Source organism: Lytechinus variegatus, chromosome 3, assembly GCF_018143015.1.
Source record: "Lytechinus variegatus isolate NC3 chromosome 3, Lvar_3.0, whole genome shotgun sequence".
Classification (NCBI taxonomy): Eukaryota; Metazoa; Echinodermata; class Echinoidea; order Temnopleuroida; family Toxopneustidae; genus Lytechinus; species Lytechinus variegatus.
The window spans coordinates 53,067,136-53,088,761 of NC_054742.1; the positions used below are offsets into that span (position 1 = coordinate 53,067,136).

Sequence of the window (21,626 nt, forward strand, 5' to 3'; positions counted from 1 at the left end):
GAATAAGAAGGCATTGAACTTACTTGGGAGCTCCTGAACCCTCACAATATACATTATTCTTGATGATCTTGGACCTTTTCCTACACTGGTAAATGCCTCTACCGTGAAAGCATAATGATGCCCGTATTTAAGATTGTTGAATCGGGCCTGCAGAGAAGTACCTACAAAAAGATACAAAAATAAACAGAAAATTGAGAGATATTTGATCCACATAAGACTTCAAAATCCCCCACCTAGTATTTCAAATAATGAACAAAACATGCACTTAGAGCTGCTTCCATGCCCCCCCCCCCCCCGCTTTGCACATGCAAAAAAGAATGTCACAGGTAACCTATACCTGTTGACCTTTCATCTATTTGAACATCCTAGAAGACAACCTTCTTTCAATACTCCTTTACAGTCACCCCTGGGTATCTACCATTCAAGTGACATGGACACAGGCCACAAAGTTGATCAGCATAATAAAACTTACCAACTATTATAAACATCTGGTCCGTCTGGTTTTCTAATGTGTTCTTACCTACATGAATACTGAAGTTACTGCGGTGTACCGCCAAGTCAAGTTGGTTACAAACGGTTAATTATCATACAAACTTCAAAAGTAGAAAAAAATGTATGGAAGACCCAACACTTCACACCTTTTAGACCATTCATCCCTTGATCAACTCAAATCAATGTTTGGGCATCACCTATCCAAATTCAGATAGATTTAGAAATAGCTAAATATCACAAAGCTTACTGAATCTTAGTAAGCTTTACACATAGGGAGTACACATCCTGACTCTCCTTCATCACTCTTCACTTTGAGGAGGTTCAGCAAGATAAACTGGTTTTACGAGACCTGCCAAAGAGGTGACCACACCCACCATTTGTTACTATGGTAGCATTATCTGGCTGGAGATGTGATGTATTTAAGGATTGGTAGGTGACACGGTAGGCAGTGATGATACCATTGGGATAGCTTGGAGGTTGCCATTCTACCAATACAGCTCCAGGTGATTCAACAGGTGTGATGATGCTTACATCAGTAGGTGCAGATGGGACTGAACGAAACGAGAAATAAGGATTTCAATCAGTCATCTGAATGGCTGTCACTTTAATCTTGAACTATGAAGAACAGATTTGCAAATGTGATATTTGATATTCATCACCCAAACAACGCAGATAACAGGCATTCAATTCTTCACAAATTTTATGAGTTTTCATTTCTACTTTTCAAATCAAAGATTACAAATCACATTGCAAGTAGCAAAATATAAAGGTTATTCCAGTGCAAAGATTAATGCTAGTCAGGACAGGGTTTTCTTCCCCCTTTCTTTGTTTTGTTGCTACGCTTTAGTGGTCTAATTACTATTTGGTCTAATCACCACTAAGTCTCATTTCCAAATGTGCTTGATAACCTTTTTTTCTTTTCAGGGGGGGGGGGGGTCTAATTGACAACCTAGTTTTCCATATTTCATCTATTAGTAATTTGGACCATTACCCTTTTGTCTGGTCAGACTTTGTGGTCTCAGAATGCATTGTGGGAACTGTCCAACTCCAGACGAAATGGTAGATAAGTTAAAAGGATGGTATTACGCCTAGAATTATATTGTTATCCTTTTACAACCATTCAGAGCTCTGGATATCTGTGTGTATGTGTGGGAAGCGTAGATTGAGAAGCTCCTGCATCGTCTATACTCGGTGGTCATTCCAAAATGATGATTGAGCCAATTGGGGTCGTTTCACGAGTTAAGTGAGACTTAGTATCATGCAAAGTGCACAAGGAATCTAACGTGTGACCTCACTGATGAATAGTGGTGCATGTCCTCTGTGTATTATCTGACCACTGTGCGGATGTATCATATACCAGAATTAAGTGGGATCTTTTAGTCACTCTTAAATCTTTGTGAAACAACACCAGGGCTCCGTAACACAAAGGTTAGCAATTAATCGCTTATTTGAAACAACAATTCTGAATCCTAGTCAGTCTGCTGAGCAAAATGCGCAAGCAACAATGGTCCTGAAAGGCAATTCATTCAGCGACTGATCGCTAACTTTTGTGTTACAGGGCTCTGGTTGTAGACACACTGAGAATATACCTAGGTTGTGTGAGGCCAAATTAAAATAAGACAGCATAATACCAAGCTGCGACCAACATTCTTTTCTTGACCATTGGGTCTATTTTTTGGTCTAATTGGACAGACCATGCATTGTGGGACCTAAACTTGAACGTTTTACCAACTTACCATCTTCCTTTGTTCTCTTGTATATAGGAGGACTGTAATCACTTTCCAAACTAGTCCCATGGGCTTTCACCATCACTTTGTACTCTGTGTATGGTTCCAAATTCTTTAACTCTATAGAGCATGACGGACTTTAGTGGTGTAAAGTGAAAGAGAGGGACAGCATAATTAGAATGAAGCCAAATTCAAAATAAAAAATAGGAATAGAACAGGAATAGAAAGAAGTCAAGGTGAACATTAAAATAGTTGACTATATACCTTTTTCATTCAATAACTCAATTATGTACTAAATCATATTGACTTCCATCCATGAATTTCAATAAAGGAACTCAACAAAGATATATCTATACACTTAAAATGTTCAAATAAATAATTTAAAAACTTAATTATGAATGGAAAACAAATTTAATGCCTGTTTGCCAGACTTGAGAAGCATCTTGTGCATACTGATTATTGCACTCTTGCAAACAATGTTCCCTTTTTATTATCATGTGAACATAAACAACCAAAATAGTCCCAAATGGTACAAAGTGACACAATACCTCAAAACAAAAACCTGAATTTAGCTATCCAAATCAAAGTGCTTTATTCATCCAGTAGAGAGCTGTCATTCAGGTACGAGATAGTGTCTGATGAGTTTCTCTGGAACAAACGGTTTTGAATTAGCATAAGATGGGGGGGGAGAGGGAACACTCACCTGAACGTCTCGGTTATTTTAGCACGGCTATTCTTGGATGGCTCAGCAAAGACAGAGTAATAGGAGATAACAATGGATGTCCGTGGAGGTTGCCACTGTAGATAGATAGCCCTTGAAGTAGATTGAGCTCTGATATCGTACGGCGGAAGCATGAAGAATCGATTGCCTGAAGCTAATAATACATCAAGAAAGATTTTTTTTTAAATTTAGTTTAAAGAGAAGCAAATTACTTGCTTAAATATCAAGTTAGCTTTGTATTGAGTTAGAGCAACAGAGTAAAATAAAATGAGAAACAATAAACAGAGTACATGAGAGTGGGGTTTCTGATTCCAGTGACCTGGGTTCAATGCCCTCTTGCTGCACTAGTGCCCTTTGGTATGGCATTAATCCTCAATACCAGGTCCCTCAGAGAGGACCTTAAAACATCAGTCCTCTGGTTGCTTGCTTACAAGCATTCACACTTTCTTAGCAATCAGGTAAAAAAAAATCACAACCATTTACCAAGAAAATAAGTCATGTGTTAGTATGGCATTTGTGAATGAGACCATGACATGCAAAGGGTAGGATGAGTAAAAATACAAGAGAAAACCAAATAAAGTACATAAAAAAGTACAAAGAACGAAACACAAACAATCTTCGACATGCAATTATTTTTAGTAATACCAAATGTTTGAAATTTGCAAAATATACAGTAAATTCAGAATATATATGAAGTGATCTTAACAGTAGGTGCACTTTCTGATTCCCTTATGTGGTATATCCTGCCAGGTCAATGTCTTTTTTTTTTTCACTTCAAGCCAATCATGGCTTATTTGTTGAGAAGATTATAAAAAAAAATACTATAAAGGCAGTGTTACTTCAGAAAGAATTGCAAATAAACAAAGGTGTTTTTTTTTCAAATGTAACTTGATTCATATCTATTCAGAAGGGGGCATAAGGTAATGGGATTTGACATCTTGATAGACTTGTTTAAATACAATTCATTCTGGTACAGGCCTCGTATCTTATCATACAATCATATATATCATATCAGGCAATTTTGTTTTGATCTTCAACTCCTTAAATTCTGAAAGGACTTTAATCCTAAAGGAGCAAAATTAACTTTGTATGATATTTAAGAATTATTTGAGTGCTGATACATCTTCCAAAATGTTGAGAGAAATTTATTACAAAACAAGAGTGTCGCTAACAGGCGGGCGTATTTGTAACATGGGAAATGGAGTCATTGGTCAAGCAAGAAAAGTGGAAGGTGGTGACTTCACCTTTCAATAGAATTCCTGGGATCTATGCTAGTATCATACACACCAAATTATATGAGTCTAGGTTAAGTTAAACTGAAGTTTTTGCGTTTACAAGGACTGAGGATGGGTAAGATGGAAACATGACACTGTGACCTTGAACTTTGATCTTTTGACCTTAAAATCACTAGAATACCTGGGATCCATGCTGGTATCATACACACCAAATAATATGAGCTTAAGTTAAATTGTTTACAAGGAAAAGTTAACGGACTGACACCGAGCGTGATACCATAATACGTCCCGTCTAGGACAGGCGTATAATAAAAACAAGGCAAAAGCAATTTTGTGTCTCGCCCACTTATGAAAATAACCAGAAATATCGTGATTTGCGAGGGCACGCAAGAGAATTATATCGAAACTTCGTTGTGAAATGACTGGGATGTAATAACACTTGTCATAAGAGCCTTGCACGTAAACGTTAACATTGACCTCAAAATGACCTTTGACCTTACCATGTGACCTCCGACTGCAGCATAACATGCAGGTCCCCCAAGTCCATCTACCATCCAAGTTTGGTTGAAAAGCGACTTACGGTTGCGGAGTTAGGTGTCATAAGAGAGTCTTGCATGTAAACTTTAACGTTGACCTGAAAATGACCTTTGACCTCATCATGTGACCTCCGACTGCAGCATAACATGCAGGTCCCCCAAGTCCATCTACCATCCAAGTTTGGTTGAAAGACGACTTATGGTTGTGGAGTTATGTGTCATTACAGGTTTGTGACGGACGGACGACAGACGACGGACGACATTTGGATCCCTAAGTCTCGCCTTCACCTCTGGTGGGCGAGACAATAAAATAGGACAGTTACTTACGATCAATACGTGGCATCTGAAATGCAAGAGCAGTCACATGACCATCTCCACACTCGTTCCATCCTTGCATCACAAGATTGTATGCTGTCTGTCGTTCTACACAATAAGGGAACAATTTTTATATTGATATTACTGAAAATAAGTCACACCACATTTAATGAACACAATGTGTCGTGCAGTACTTGCTTTCATTAATAATATTCTTGAAGTTCTTTTACTTAATTTTAATCAGTAAGGGGATACAATCATGTAATTTCTTACAATCTTTTTTATGAACCAAGGGTCATTGTCATCACTTGTATTACGAGGTGAAATACACTGCACACAGGAAAGCATGTATAGGACTACACTCTACCTTTTAATTGTCAGCCTAGACCGTCTGCCAAAACAATTCAACTATTATTTCTTTCATTTTCAAATAAATAGCCATCTGACAATTAATTCTTTGCAGAGGAGCATTTTTCAATGAGCATTCTTCCTCAATATCATAGAAAGAATTTGATAGCTGACCCATTATTTTTTTCCCCTTGTTTTTCACAACATTCAATTATCTTTCATACAAATATCTGCTGGATACATACCTAGGCCTCCTATGACAACTTTCCTTTGTTCCTTGGGGAACGTCCTCATCTGCTGCGATCCATCGTTGTAGGATGTCAGGGTCATCTTAAAACCATCAATACTGGACTCTCCCGTGGTACCATTGGATTCAGAGACTGACCACTTGACCTCTACAGCAGTGGCATTGATGACTTTATGGACAATCAGCAGTGGTGAAGCAACTACAAGATACAAAACAGAGAGGATATCTCATTAACCTGTTCATTTCTAGTCATCAACAGAATGCTGGATTAAGGTTGACTTGACACATCACAAATCTCCAATATAAGAAAAAAATATGTCACGAATGCATAATCATTTATATATATCTGGAAAGAGTGTCTTCTCCCAAATAATTGATACCATATCTATGTGCTAATGCTTGGATGATCAAGAGGTATTTATTCTTTGCAGTGATGTAAATTTTGATTTGCGCCAAAGTAAGGCATGAATGCAATGAATGAATCCCAGATGCCAATGATGTCATAATCCTACATGAGTTAGTAAGCATATTCGCAAATCCCTTTTTAATGAAATTAACATGAGAATTGATACTAAAAAGTGTTATTGAACAATTATAATGTGAATTACTGAAAAAAGTGTTTTGAAATGCATTTTAATGCAACTCTTGTAGGATTATGACATCACTGACATCCAAATTCATTCATTGTAGTCATGCCTTACTTTGGCGCAAAGCAAAATTTACATCACTGCAAAGAATACCTGCTGATCATCCAAGGCATTAACACATACCACATAAATACGGTATCAAATTTTGGGGGAGAAGATACTCTTTCCAGTCATATATAATGACTATGGATTATGACATATTTATTTCTAACAAGTGGAATGCCTCTGGCCGTCTCACCTGCATCACGCGGTTCAATATAGCAGCAGTGCTCACTTTGAATACTACTCTAACTCGCACAAGATGTTCAGTGATACATGGTTACTCTTATTTCCCTTTTTTATGAACTAGACCAATAAACTTACAGAGATATGATGGTTATTCAACAAAAAACCCCAACATGGCCAAAGTTCATTAACCTTACATGACCTTTGACCTTGATCATGTGACCTGAAACTCGAACAGGATGTTCAGTGATACTTGATTACTCTAATGTCCAAGTTTAATGAACTAGACCAACAAACTTTCAAAGTTATGATGGTAATTCAACAGATACCCCCGATTCGGCCAAAGTTCATTGACCTTTGACCTTAATCATGAGACCTGAAACGCGCACAGGATGTTCTGTGATACTTGATTACTATTATGTCCAAGTTTCATGAATCAGATCCATAAACTTTCAAAGTTATGATGGGAATTCAACAGATATCCCAATTCGGCCAAAGTTCATTGACCCTAAATGACCTTTGACCTTGGTCATGTGACGTGAAACTCATGCAGGATGTTCAGTGATACTTGATTAACCTTATGTCCAAGTTTCATGAACTAGGTCCATATATTTTCAAAGTTATGATGGGAATTCAACAGATATCCCCAATTCGGCCAAAGTTCATTGACCCTAAATGACCTTTGACCTTGGTCATGTGACGTGAAACTCATGCAGGATGTTCAGTGATACTTGATTAACCTTATGTCCAAGTTTCATGAACTAGGTCCATATATTTTCTAAGTTATGATGACATTTCAAAAACTTAACCTCAGGTTAAGATTTCGATGTTGATTCCTCCAACATGGTCTAAGTTCATTGACCCTAAATGACCTTTGACCTTGGTCATGTGACATGAAACTCTGATAGGATGTTCAGTAATACTTGATTAACCTTATGGCCAAGTTTTATTAACTAGGTCCATATACTTTATAAGTTATGACATCATTTCAAAAACTTAACCTCAGGTTAAGATTTGATGTTGACGCCGCCGCCGCCGCCGCCGCCGTCGCCGTCGGAAAAGCGGCGCCTATAGTCTCACTTTGCTTCGCAGGTGAGACAAAAATGGGGATTTGTGAGGTGTCAAGATTTTTTTATTTAACTCACACGGTATACAGTTGGGTCCAGAAAATTAACATAGAACCAGGGCACTCCATACAAAGTGTCCACTTGCTGAAACTCGAGTATCTTCAGAAATATGCATGCTACCATGATGAATACAGGTTCAAAAGTCAAACTAAGAACTGTTATGCTCATTCATCTGACTTATATCTTATTCAACATTCAATAAAATGTTTTGTAGAATTATAATTTTTTTAGAGAATCCCATTGGCTCAAATTATAAAGTCAGAGACATACACATCAGGAAAAACAAGCATAATCTGTCTTTTATTTTAATACCAAAAAGTTGATATGATAGGACAAATATCATTGAAGATATGATTGCTTTCACAATTCAGGCAAATGAACAATTTGAATGGAATGTGAACTTCATAACCCAAACGCTATAAAAACAAAATTCAACTTTTTTTCATGTGTTTAAATGAAATTAATATTTGATAACAATAATAATGATATGCAACATGTACCGTACATAGCGCTTAATACAAATGTTTCTGATGGCTGCAAAAATATTACCCCAGATTTAGCATATAATAACAATAATAATATGCAACATTTATATAGCGCTTAAAGGACAAGTCCACCCCAACATAAAGTTGATTTGATTAAGAAGAGAAAAATCCAACAAGCATAACACTGAAAATTTCATCAAAATCGGATGTAAAATAAGAAAGTTATTTTAAAGTTTCGCTTAATTTCACAAAACAGTTATACGCACATCCTGGGCGGTATGCAAATGAGGAGACTGATGACGTCATCCACTCACTATTCCTTTTGTATTTTATTACATGAAATATGAAATATTCTCATTTTCTCCTCATTGTCAAGTGAAACAAAACTTAATTCCTCCCTGAACATGTGGAATAAGCATTGTTCAATACTATATGTTTCAGTCAACTTTGTCCTTATTGTCAAATCTGCAAAAAATGAAATATTGTATAATTCAAACAATAAAAAACAAAAGAAATAGTGAGTGATGGACATCATCGACCGACTCATTTGCATGACACTGAATTGTGCATATCACTGTTTCGTGAAAAATAAGCGAAACTTTAAAATGCCATAACTTTCTTATTTTACATCCGATTTTGATGAAATTTTCAGCGTTGTGCTAGTTTGATTTTTCTCTATTTATTCAAATCAACATTTTTCTGGGGTGGACTTGACCTTTAATACAAATGTTTCTAAGTGCTGCTTTATCATGGCTTTCCTGATCGGGCGCATCGAGCACTTAAGGAATTCCTTCCTACCAGGTACCCATTTACTACACCTGGGTGGAGAGTGGCAAATGTAGATAAACGTCTTGCCAAAGGATGTGAGTGCTGCAGTGGGATTGTGGTTCAAAGTCAGGAGACTTATCCACTGAACCACAACACCTCTACCTTTAAGAAATAGGAGAGAAATATTGTAAAGCATTGAGTTGTTTTGTGCTCTTACGGGTGCAATTTCTCACGTCCATGGTACGTATGCCCAACCACTGTGATTCCGGTCCAAACCCAGGACTTGTGGCAGCAGCCATCTTGACATCGTATCGTGTAGCAGCCTCAAGGTTGTTTAGAACCACAGAGTTTGTTCCTGCAACCTTCTCAAAACAGCTATAACTATCTGTGGCCGACTCTTGCCTGTAACAAATTTTGTACCTTCAAGAAAGACGGACAAAGAGGGAGATTATTATCCTGTAACTATTATAAATTTGTATACACAAAATATATTCTTGTTGATCAAATATCACTTCTCAATGCTGGAATGGGCTAAGCTTTAGGATATAGCATTTTGATATTTAATCAGTAAACAGTAAATTTGTATAAAGAAAGGTGTTTGAAAGTCCATTTTTAAAGGCAAATAATAACATTACCAAGGCTAGGTGCTAGAAACATTAAAATTATTAATTCTGGATAACTTTACGCCTTTTTTGTATATGGTGCAACAATCTGCTAAAAAACTGTAGTGTTCACATTTGTTGAAAAATATCATTCTACTCATGTTACCTAAAAATACATGCCAACTCCCAAATAAAACGGATTTTAGTCCTAAGTTGCAATGATAAACATCATATATTCATTAAAAAACATTATTTTTGTCTCCATCATTTCACAGCAAGGTGACCGAACAAGCCTCCCACCTCTACATGTTTTATGAATGCCTAATATCTCATTGAACTGAACACAAAATATTCCCAAGATTTTTTTGTTCAAATTTTTGTTGCACTTTGTGGCATCACATCTGGACAATCCACAACCTAGTCCATCAAATAGACAGTAGACAGAGAAAGAAAAAGACCTGGGGCCTGTTGCATAAAACTTTTTACCTGAGAAAACTCTGGTAAAAACTGAAAACTAAGTATAGTTTGATTTCTGCCATTGACTTTAACACAGGGCAAAAACTCTAGTAAAAACAACCTGAGTTTTCTCAGGTAAAAAGTTTTATGCAACGGGCCCCTGTTTTCTCAAAAGAGGTTTTGATATTATCACAGTACTAAACCATGGACTATGAAGATTTTGCATAATGACTACTCTTATTTCGTTGAGTATACTAAGAAAATTCCATTTACAAATGCACGCTTTAATCCCAATTAGACTGGGGGCTGATTTAGCCCCCTCCATATTTTTCATGATAAATATTTTGACCACGTCGCTCACAGACTTTTTACTTTCAAGTCTCAGGCAACATTTGAGACCAAAATTGCAATCCCCAGTTCCAAAATTATGCATCATTTCAGAAGTACAATGCAGACCCCAAATTGCTCAAAAACATGAATTTGTGTACAAATCCAATGCAAATAGTGCTTTTGCCAAAATTCATAAATGCATCATTATTTTTCCATTTACTGATCAAAATCAATTAATTTCTTCCCAATTATGGTCAAAATAAATGTCCCCAACAATTTCCATTGAAAAAACAGTAAGTCGATATTAAAACAAGTGGAATGCCTCTGGCGGTCTCACCTGTATCACGCGATTCAATATAGCAGCAGTGCTGACTTTGAAAACTACTATAACTCCCACAAGATGTTCATTGATACTTGGTTACTCTTATTTCCACGTTTTATGAACTAGACCAATACACTTACAGAGATATGATGGTAATTTAACAAATACCCCCAACGTGGCCAAAGTTCATTGACCTTACATGACCTTTTACCTTGATCATGTGACCTGAAACTTGCACAGGATGTTCAGTGATACTTGATTACTCTTATGTCCAGGTTTCATGAGTCAGATCCATTAACTTTCAAAGTTATGATGGTAATTCAACAGATTATTATGGCTGTTCATTGACCTTTGACCTTGGTCATGTGACCTAAAATGCACACAGGATGTTCAGTGATACTTGATTACTCCTATGTCCAAGTTTCATGAACTAGGTCCATATACTTTCTAACTTATGCTGTCATTTCAAAAACTTAACCTTTGGTTAAGATTTGGTGTTGACGCGGCCACCGCCATCAGAAAAGCGGTGCCTATAATCTCACTCTGCTATGCAGGTGAGACAAAAATACATACTTAATTTAGAAAACAATAAAATACATAAGAAAATAAATGTGATGTTGAATTTCTTTTTAAGTACTTTTGATCAGATTCATTAAGGAGTCTGCGATCCATTTTAGGGGAATTATTTAATTAATTAGAGCAAACTTTTGATTTTATGCATAAATTAGCATAATCAATTAGCAATGAGATTTTTCGCAGAATTTGTTCTTAAGGTTTTGTAGATTATGCCATGGGTAACACGCATGCCAATTTTTGTCGCGACCAGAGGAGGCTAAATCAGGCTCCCCCCCCCCTAGTCTAGCCTATTATGGTTAAGCAAAGGGCGCTAAAATCTATGCTTCAATGAATGCAAGAGATCTCCATAAATCCATAGTTTGTACTATGAAACAATCAAAACCTTGTTAGAGAATATGGGCTAAAAGTTTATCATGTTGATATCAAAGAGAAGTGGCTTACAAATTAACATGTCCATTGCTCTTTTCTAATGGTAAAGGCAGCCAAGAGATGTTAATGCTGAATGGACTGCTACTAGTCAGCCAGAACCATGGAGCACTGTCCGGTACTGTATAGAATCAAAAGTGAAAACAAGTTTAACCATCTTTGACATTGCCATCCAAAAGTACACAAACTATCCTCTCCCTCTTTCAGTGTCGTACATGCATGTGCTCTGTCACTCTCATAACCACCACACACTACATCATCCATTGCCATCAAATTTTCAAAGAAATTTAAATAGCAATTGATCTGAACATTTCAACCTATAAATCTAAATGATCAAAGTTCCATATAGTGGCATGAATATAAAAATCAAAATTCCTGTTGATTTCAAGCTTCCCTGTTGGATTGAAATCAATTTCAATTCCAAATCATTAAATGACGTCATCATCGGCTGCAACTCTGAGTCGATTTGAATTTTCATCTGACTTCAAAGCTTGCAGCAAAGCAGCATTTTGATTCAAGTATTCCTAGCATTATGCGGAACTTCATATGAAATAATTTCACTTCTAGAAACTTTCATATTTAATGAAAAATGCGATTTGTTAAAAAATTGCATTATAGTCGGATCATGTAGTGAGCGACAGGCTTCATAGGTGCGCTCTCTCTCTCTTTCTCAGTCTCATCTCTCCACAGCAGCTTTCCCCACATTCACAATGAATGTGAGGACTAGCAATTAAAAGGCGCTGCTGGATTCCTTTGTGAAAGACACGACAATGATTTTGGGTAAGATGCATTGAACTCATTTACCAGGGCCCTTAAAAAAGTCACTATCAATATCAATTGTTGATTGCACATCTTTATACGGCAGGGCCCTGGTTGAATGGAAAAACTTTAGAAAAAATATAGCTCCTTAGACGAGAGGCGATATATGGCTTCATTGCAAACCCAGTTCAAATTTATTACTGGTATTAGGTTTTTATCCAGTACATTGATAATGGAACTTGAAACTCCATCATAAAAGCTATATGCCTATTACTTCACCCCTACTCGTGTTGTCACACCTATCCTTGTTCCGTTCCCTACATTCTCCCCTCCCATTTACAATATTACTGTTTCATTGAGCCAATTGGTTTGTAAACTTTTACATTACTTTGTTAAAATTTACAACTGAATGAAAATGAAGTGGTAAAAAATTCAAAAATAACTTTAAGTGCATATGGCTTCCTCATATACATGTTGTAACTATGTCTAAATCAAATATTTTGGGAAACTGTGAACTATACACTGAGATCAATGTTAATCATCATCACCATTCAGCATATTTAAATTTCAGATAATGTGATAAAAAGTAACTGAGAAAGTCATCTGCTTTGGCCTACTGGATTGATTCTTGAAGTCATACCAAACTATCCATTCATCTGGATAGGAACAACTCCCTGGCCAATCTACTTACTGGTCTGCTGGGTGAAAGCATACACAGGCTCGGTCAGATTACTGCTCCCGCTGCTTATGAATGTCTTCACTTGAATGGTGTAGTTAGTATAGGGCTGTAGCTTTTCTAATACCACTTCTGTATCGTTCATACGCGCCACCATGGCTGCCCACGAACCATCTGTGATGAAATTGTGCATGTTATTAAATGATGATTCTGCACTTCTCTCAAAGACACATATCTTAATAACATACTATGAAAATAACCTATGAATGAAATACACTCTGCCAAGAATTTCTGTGTGAACTCACATAAAGTAACTTTAAAAAAAAAGAAATACAATGCAATCATTGAGAAATAGTTTTAAAATATTCCGTGCTCTGAGGATTAATGGGAATTATTTATCTGAGGTTAGTCTGCCCTGAGAAAAAATAACACTTTGGCCCGAATTAAAAAAGGTGGTTTCTAAAACCCTCAGTACCCATAGTTTATGCAGATTTCCTGTATAAATTATGCTTATTTACCGCGTATATTAAAAAAGGTCCAAAGCTGATACACGCTTTTGTCACAGTGCGCAAAATTGACGCCTGTTGCCATGGTTAAGTACGCTATTTCATTCATGAGTCCACTCTTCAAGTTTTAAGAGTTTCCACTGTACTTTTTGAAAGAATCATCCTAAGGTCATATTATAAAGCCATTTGTAATTTACACAAACAGGTGACTATTTTCTTGTGTTAAATAAATGAAATACCTTCTATAGCCCTAATAATCCAGGGGGGGGGTAAATGATTACACATGTACAATCTAAAATTCTTGTTAAGTTCAAGATTAAAATGAACTCAACGCTATACTGCTGTTGTGATCGCAACACAGACATTGAAATATAGATGAACAAACTGAGGTGTGAGTGAGGAAATCATAGATTTCAAAATTTACTTCATTTTGACAGTAATTTTGATCTCACTCTTTTCTTTTACTCTAGTCCAGGATAGGCCCCATAGAAACTTGACCAAACCTTGTTTTTTTATATATACAATATTTTTTTTATGGTTTCTTGTCAATTCGAGGGCGCTGATCACGAATCTGGATGATGCCACTCGTGTAACCTTGAGCATTTTCCGCAAATTGGCAAAATCCAATATGGCCGCCAAAATATGCAAATTACCCATAAAAATCCTAAAATTGTCCGCACATTGGCTATGAAATGCATGGAAGCGTGTGGCAGGAGTAAAATACACTCTGAAAAAATGATTTTTGACAAAATATTTATTTTCCTGATATTCAAAATGGCCGCCATAGTCCATTGTATACTCTATTATGTACAATATGAATAGGGAAAACTATTTTTTTACAAAAATGAGCACTAAACCACAAAAAATTGAAATATGAACGAAGTAATATCATGCAAATCATCATTACTAACGAGATATATCATTTATTATGTCATAAATGGGAACATTTCTGCATTTTGATGTCTAAAATGGCCGCCACTGGCCCAAACAGTATTGTGTACAATGGCAACGGGGGCCAAAACATTCACAAGAGTGATCACTAAAATGCATATTATTAAGATTAAACGAGTGGAATACTGACTAAAAACATAATTGTTAACGAAATATATTATTAATATGCCATGTATGTGATGAATGTTGTATTTAGATATTCAAAATGGCTGCCAAAGGCCCTAAAAGCATTATCCACAATGAGAAAGTGGGGCAAAGAAATCACAAGAGTGATCACTAAAATGCATATTATATGTGATAAATTCATGGGATACTGTTTAAAAACGTATTTTCTAACGAAATACATCATTCAGGTTAAAAGTTTGTGTTAAATACTGTATTTTTACTTTTAAAATGGCCGCCAGAGACATTACAGTGTTATGCAGAATGCAAAGTGGGGAAAAAATATTCACAGGAGTGAGCACCATAAATGCAGGTATTAGTGATCTATGAGTAAAATATTGTCTGAAAGCATAATTTCTATTAAGAGATATCATTTATTATGCCAGATAGGTGATAGATACTGTTATTGGAAAGTCAAAATGTCCGCTACAGGCCCTACGATATTATGCACAATGTGAATGGGAACAAATTATTTCAGCATAATTTGGCTTCGCTTGGCCAATTGGGGATGTATGAGTGAAATATCGTCTGAAAACATGATTTATAACAAAATATATGATATCTTATGTAATTTATGTGATAAATGCTGTATTTTGACATTCAAAATGGCCGCCATAATCCCTATATTTATCATTTACAATGCGAATGGAGAAACTAATTTTCACAAGAGTGAAAATCATGAAATGCATATGACTGTGATATACGAGTAAAAATATTGTCTTAAACATGATTTCTAACTAAATACATCACATATTGGTTGTGGAGGTTATGAATGCTGTACTTTGAAATCCAACATGGCTGCCATAGGTCCTAAAAGTATTATGTACATTGTAACATTAGACATATAATTTTGACAGAATATGGCTTTGTTTGACTCTAAATATTGCCTATAATTGTAAATTCTGATGCAAGGGTGAAATATTGTCTAACACCATGGTTTCTAACGAGATATATCATAATGTTGTAGGTGATAAACACTGCATTTTTAAATTGAAAATGGCCAACATAAGCCCTTATCGTATAATATACAATTTGAGTGCAGACAAATAATGTTCACAAAAAGGGCATATGGCAGCTATTTTGTATGTTGAAATACAGTATTTATCACATAAATTACATAAGAGATGATATATTTTGTCATAAATCATGTTTTCAGACGATATTTCACTCATACATTACCATTTGGCCAAGCAAAGCCAAATTCTGATGAAATAATTTGTTCCCATTCACATTGTGCATAATATCTTAAGGGCCTGTAGCGGCCATTTTGATTTTCCAATAACAGTATTTATCACCTAACTGGCAGAATAAATGATATCTCTTAATAGAAATCATGCTTTCAGACAAGATTTTACTCATAGATCACTAATACTTGCATTTATGGTGCTAATATTGGTTTCCCACTTTGCATTGTGCATACTACTGTTAATGTCTCTGGCGGTCATTTTGAAAGTAAAAATACAGTATTTAACACAAACTTTAAACCTGAATAATATATTTCGTTAGAAAATATGTGTTTTAAACAGTATCCCATTAATTTATCACATATATATGCATTTTAGTGATCACTCTTGTGATTTTTTGCCCCTCTTTCTCATTGTGCATAATGCTTTTAGGGCCTTTGGCAGCCATTTTGAATATCTAAATACAACATTCATCACATACATGGTATATTAAAGGTATTGTTTAACTTTGTGAGCAGCCAATTTAGAAAATTCTCAAACCAAGATAAAACATGTGTACAAGTGCATGTATTAGAACTAATAAACCCTGAAAACAACCATTATTGAGAATGAAAAGCTAAAACTACAAGGCAAACCCCGATTTTGTAAGTAGGCGTCTTATAGACACCTAAATACTACACATAAATGTATGGGATGTAAATAAGATGGTGTTTCCGGTCACTTTATATTTCAATTTTTGAAGCACTTAATAATTATTTTTTAACACAATTTTTTCTGGGCTTCATTTTTGTAACATATCACAGACACAGGTGACAAGTGTGACCTTCTAGCTCAGATTTTTTAAAAGTCAAACCAATGTTAACCAATCACTTTAATAATATATTTCGTTAACAATAATGTTTTTAGTCAGTATTCCACTCGTTTAATCTTAATAATATGCATTTTAGTGCTCACTTTTGTGAAAGCTAGTTTTCCCTATTTATATTGTACGTAATATAGTATACAATGGACTATGGCGGCCATTTTGAATATGAGGAAAATAAATATTTTGTCAAAAATTGTTTTTTCAGGGAGTATCTCACTCCTGCCACACAATTTCATGCATTTCGTAGCTAATGTGCGGACAATTTTAGGATTTTTATGGGTAATTTGCATATTTTGGCGGCCATATTGGATTTTGCCTATTTGCGGAAAATGCTCAAGGTTACACGAGTGGCATCATTCAGATTCGTAATCAGCACCCTCGAATTGACAAGAAACCATCAAAAAATATTGTATATATAAAAAAACAAGGTTACGCCTCTTCTATCCTGGACTACTCCCTGTGCATGCACAATGCAACCTACTATAGAAGGGATTTATGATGTAGACTTACCTGGTGTTGGATAATAGTAAATGGAGTAGGCTTGGACATCAGGTTGTGGTACAGGTTTCCATCTTACAGTGATGGTACGACTATCATTCACAATGGCAGTCACATTGTTTGGTGGGAATGGTCTTTTCTCTGAGCACAGAAAATGTTTTCAAAGAGATGATTATCAAGAAGTGAAAGTTAAATTGTTATATCACACTGATTTACAAGCGTTGAGTCTTTAAAATATATATTTTTTCAAAACCATACAATGAATTGTAAAATTGTGAAATGAGATAAAAATATTAAAATGCACTGAATAAAGATTGCTGCATCATAAACATTTTACACTGTACAAAAAAAATGTTAGTGGAAAGAGAGAGTGCCATCATGACACAAGATAGAGTAAGTAACCCTTTGTAAGAGGGTAAATGCTGACTGAATTAAAATCGAGGCCTCTACTACGGAGCTTCGTAAAAAAAAACCTCTTAGAATAGCCTTCAATCTCTCTGAGTCCCTTCAATCCTTCAATTACTCCTTTTGATATAGTCATAAAATAAGAACCTAAAAAGGAAGGCAGTAAATGTACCCCCCCCCTACATATGTATATTAATCCTTCAGTTAACAATCAACCCACCTGGTACTTCAACATTGTAGTACATGGCTCCATATACAGTCCCTGCCTCGTTGGTAGCGACACACTGGTAGATACCAATGTCCTCTGCTAAAGAGTTCCAGATAGCCAATGTATTACCGACAATCCTTTCACCTGAATGGCAATTGTCTTGGCTCATCTGGGTGATCCGCCCCCTGATAGGGAGGAGCTCACCATTCTTGTACCAGGTCACAACGGGCGGAGGTTGCCCCAAGACTTTGCAGGTCAGGCGCCCGGTTAGACTCTCTGGCTTCTCAACATCTTCCACTGATGAACAGAAGTAAGGTGGCTCTGTAACAGGATAAATCAAACGTAGTGTAAAATAGAGATTTCCTTTTGTTCCCCAAACCTCATGGATGAATATTATTAAGAGTTTGTAGATAATATGTACATATGACCCATGTATTATAATCTTGAATTGTCTACTTATTTTTACTTTTTGCCTGATATTAGGGTGGTTGTAATTATGCCTGAGTCATATCGATTATTTTGAAAACCGGTGTTCGACAGCTCTAATTCGATCGAACATCGATGCATCGAATATTGAAGGCGGGGAAAATTTAGTCATTTGTTTTTGCGTCGATCGATATGCGATGCGCTTTGCATATATGCACTACGCACTGACGGTATGCGCTGGCGTTGGCCGGGTGAGCGTTGCACAAGCAGATGACAGAGCAAAGTTCGTTTGTATTTTCCATGATCACAAAACACACAAAAAGGCCGGGGACCAAAGCAGAATTCTTCCCAAAATATCTTCAAAAATGATATTTGCAGATGACAACATATAAGTTTAAAATGAAACAATAATAAAGACATGAATCACGCAGAGTCGATCCGGATGATTTTCGGTCGACTAGCATTCGCAGTCCATTCACCAGCCCCGTCCGCAGCTCCGTACACTCACTCTCCCGAAACGACAGGCGTGCTTGACGTCAGCGCCAGCAAACAAGTGCAATCAACGGAGAGCGCTGTAACTTGCCTGAGATTGTGTAGTTGGATCCAAATGAGCTCCAAATAAATTTATGGGAATAAATACGTAATTTTCTCTGGATGGTCATTTGAATTGCTATTCAATGCTGATATAACGATTGTGAGGAAAGATTGTGGAATATGAGTTATGACGATGTTCGAGAATTAATCCTGATGACAATCCAGTTTTTTAGACGCAATTGAGCATGCGATCAAAATAAATACGAATGTTTCGAATCGAGCCCTAAATTCATCTAAATTATTACGATTTAACAATATTTTATGGTCATACTAAGAATATTGACGATGTCAGCAAAGTATGTTATGTTCATATGGAAGAATTAATATTGGGATTATTTCTATTGTTATTCCATCTCTGGACGTCTCCTCGAGCTCCGAGAAAATAAGCACAATGCGCATGCGTGTTTGATGACGTATGACATATTTTCCCATTCATGAAATCAGAGCCCAAAGTTGGGCACAAACTAGCTTCAAATTGATGGGAAAAAATATCAAACGCAATTTTCTCTGTTTTGTCATGTAAAATGTTATTATATGGTGATATTACGAACTTGAACAGAGTTTTTGCATGTAGACAATGTTCGAGAATCAATCCTGACGTGATGATTATTTTTTTTTAGACAAGTGCACTAGCTCGACTCAAGAAGTCAAGTCGATCGTCATGAGATGTCCGCCATTGAAAATTGAAACGAAATACAAACGTTTCACATCAAGCTCTAAATTCATATTAATGATTATCATATGCAAATTATTGTTAAATATTACGATTAAATAATGTTCTATGGTCATGATTTTAATATTGTTCATGAAAGCAAGATTTATTTACGTTGATCGCGTCAATTTCCGGCCATTTTCTGGTTTGATTAAAGAACAGTACTGCGCATGCACGATTGATGGCCATATGACTTCCATTCATGAGTTCATCGATCGTGCATAAATTATCTCGGCACGAGCAGACGAGTAAGACTCGAACTATGATCGAAATAAACTTCAATCAAATTAATGGTGAATAGCATCATAATTACTCATTCGGTTTCATTTTGGGGGCAATAGAAATCAAGTAAGTAGTAGTAAAGTTGGACATTACTGATATTTTGATGATTGATTGTGTAAACCAAACGAATCGGCCGGCCGACGTATTTTTTTTTTTTTTTCGATGCACGATTTTGCAAAATCTGCACTGGTGTTCGATGACATCGATCGAACACCGATTTTAAAATCGATTCGACTCAGGCTTAGTTGTAATGATAATATGTTCCATTTGTAGAGCGCAGCTACTATAATTGCATATACTCTACTGCACTTGATACTTGGTACCGTAGTATTACCCCGGCTGTAGCTGAGCCACCGTATAGGCACTATTTAAAGCATTCAGTGAATAAATCCTACAGGGTACCCATTCATCTCACCTGGGTTGAGTGCAGCACAATGTGGGTAAATTTCTTGCTGAAGAAAAACATGCCATGACTGGGAATCTAACCCTATTCCACAGATTGAAAGAAAGTGTTGTAACCACTAGACCATGATGCCTCAATAGTATAGTATACTGTAGTTATAGTTGTAGTAGTACAGTAGTATACCATATCCGTAGTACGGTATACAATTTGTGAAGAGTTTTTCTAAAATCTATGGTGATTGGTTACAAATCACAATTTCCCCTTTGTTCAAAAATTTTAGATGATAAAATACTATGGTTTTTTTTTAATTATCTATTTGGCCATATATCTAAAATTGTGCCTGTGATTTCATCCAGTTTTCTAGAGCTATTTCTTTTGTAAGATCAATCAAAAAGCTATGTCCATAATCAATTCCCTTTTTTATAAGGGCATTCCTACTAACTTCAGTCACTGCTGATTCATTTCTTTCAATACACCCCCACTATTGAAATTGATTTTGTACCAATTCCAATTAGATATACATCTTATCTTTACACAACATTGCCAGTATTCATTTATTACATAACATGAGAACAAACACTATATCAATGCCATATTATTACATGATACAAATATCTTTTATCATTACATAACACAGTCTGGCTATTACATCACACCACCTATTATTACATAACACTCAAGTTTACTTAGGACATCATAAAATCACATAGTAACTACTTGTAACATGAAAACAAACATTATATCAATACCATATTATTGATACAAATATCTTTTATCAATACATAACACAGTCTGGCTATTACATCACACCACCTATAACATAACACCAGACCTTTATTTTTGAGCGCGATCGCTCTGGGGCTCCTACAGCGCTCCTAAAAAAAATAAGGAGAGCAAATAAAAAATCATGCTCCTAAAAAAAAAAAAATTTAATTGCTGAAATTTCACATTTTACATCTTTAAATCCATAAAATGGCCATCTATTTTCCATAATTCCTTGAAATTATTTTGATTTAGTTGAAACTATCAGAAAAATGAAGAATATTCACCTCTCTCCCCGACTCTGATTTGAATTTGAACTCAGTAAATATTGTAGTCCCATATGTAGATTTTCATGGCAACACCATTGAAGTCTACATGTGGGACTACAATATTTACCGAGAGTAAGTTCAAATCAGAGTCGGGAAAGAGGTGAATATTCTTCATTTTTCTGATAGTTTTCAACTAAATCAAAATAATTTCAAGGAATTATGGAAAATATACACGACAAAGAAAGAAAGTCCCCCCTTAAACAAACATCAATAATTTCCGAACAATGGGAGTTTTTAACATATTTTTACATGAGCGTGTAGGTAATTTTATAAGCTACCCTCTGAGTAAATGTTATGGCCGTATTTTACGTCATGCTTC

General features: G+C 35.9%; 1 protein-coding gene across 1 annotated transcript in view; it reads right to left on the reverse strand.

Annotated features, from left to right (window-relative positions):
* The window catches only part of LOC121411350 (protogenin B-like), a 98,629-nt gene that overhangs the window by 10,560 nt on the left and 66,443 nt on the right, over positions 1 to 21,626 (reverse strand). Inside the window, exons 6-16 of the mRNA XM_041604024.1 lie at positions 17,812 to 18,120; positions 17,199 to 17,327; positions 13,036 to 13,194; positions 11,601 to 11,706; positions 9,091 to 9,293; positions 5,620 to 5,820; positions 5,039 to 5,134; positions 2,923 to 3,094; positions 2,229 to 2,356; positions 867 to 1,043; positions 24 to 161 (exon numbers count right to left, since the gene is read on the reverse strand). Coding sequence (XP_041459958.1) covers positions 24 to 161; positions 867 to 1,043; positions 2,229 to 2,356; positions 2,923 to 3,094; positions 5,039 to 5,134; positions 5,620 to 5,820; positions 9,091 to 9,293; positions 11,601 to 11,706; positions 13,036 to 13,194; positions 17,199 to 17,327; positions 17,812 to 18,120 — 1,818 coding nt within the window. The remainder of the gene's footprint in view (positions 1 to 23; positions 162 to 866; positions 1,044 to 2,228; positions 2,357 to 2,922; positions 3,095 to 5,038; positions 5,135 to 5,619; positions 5,821 to 9,090; positions 9,294 to 11,600; positions 11,707 to 13,035; positions 13,195 to 17,198; positions 17,328 to 17,811; positions 18,121 to 21,626) is intronic.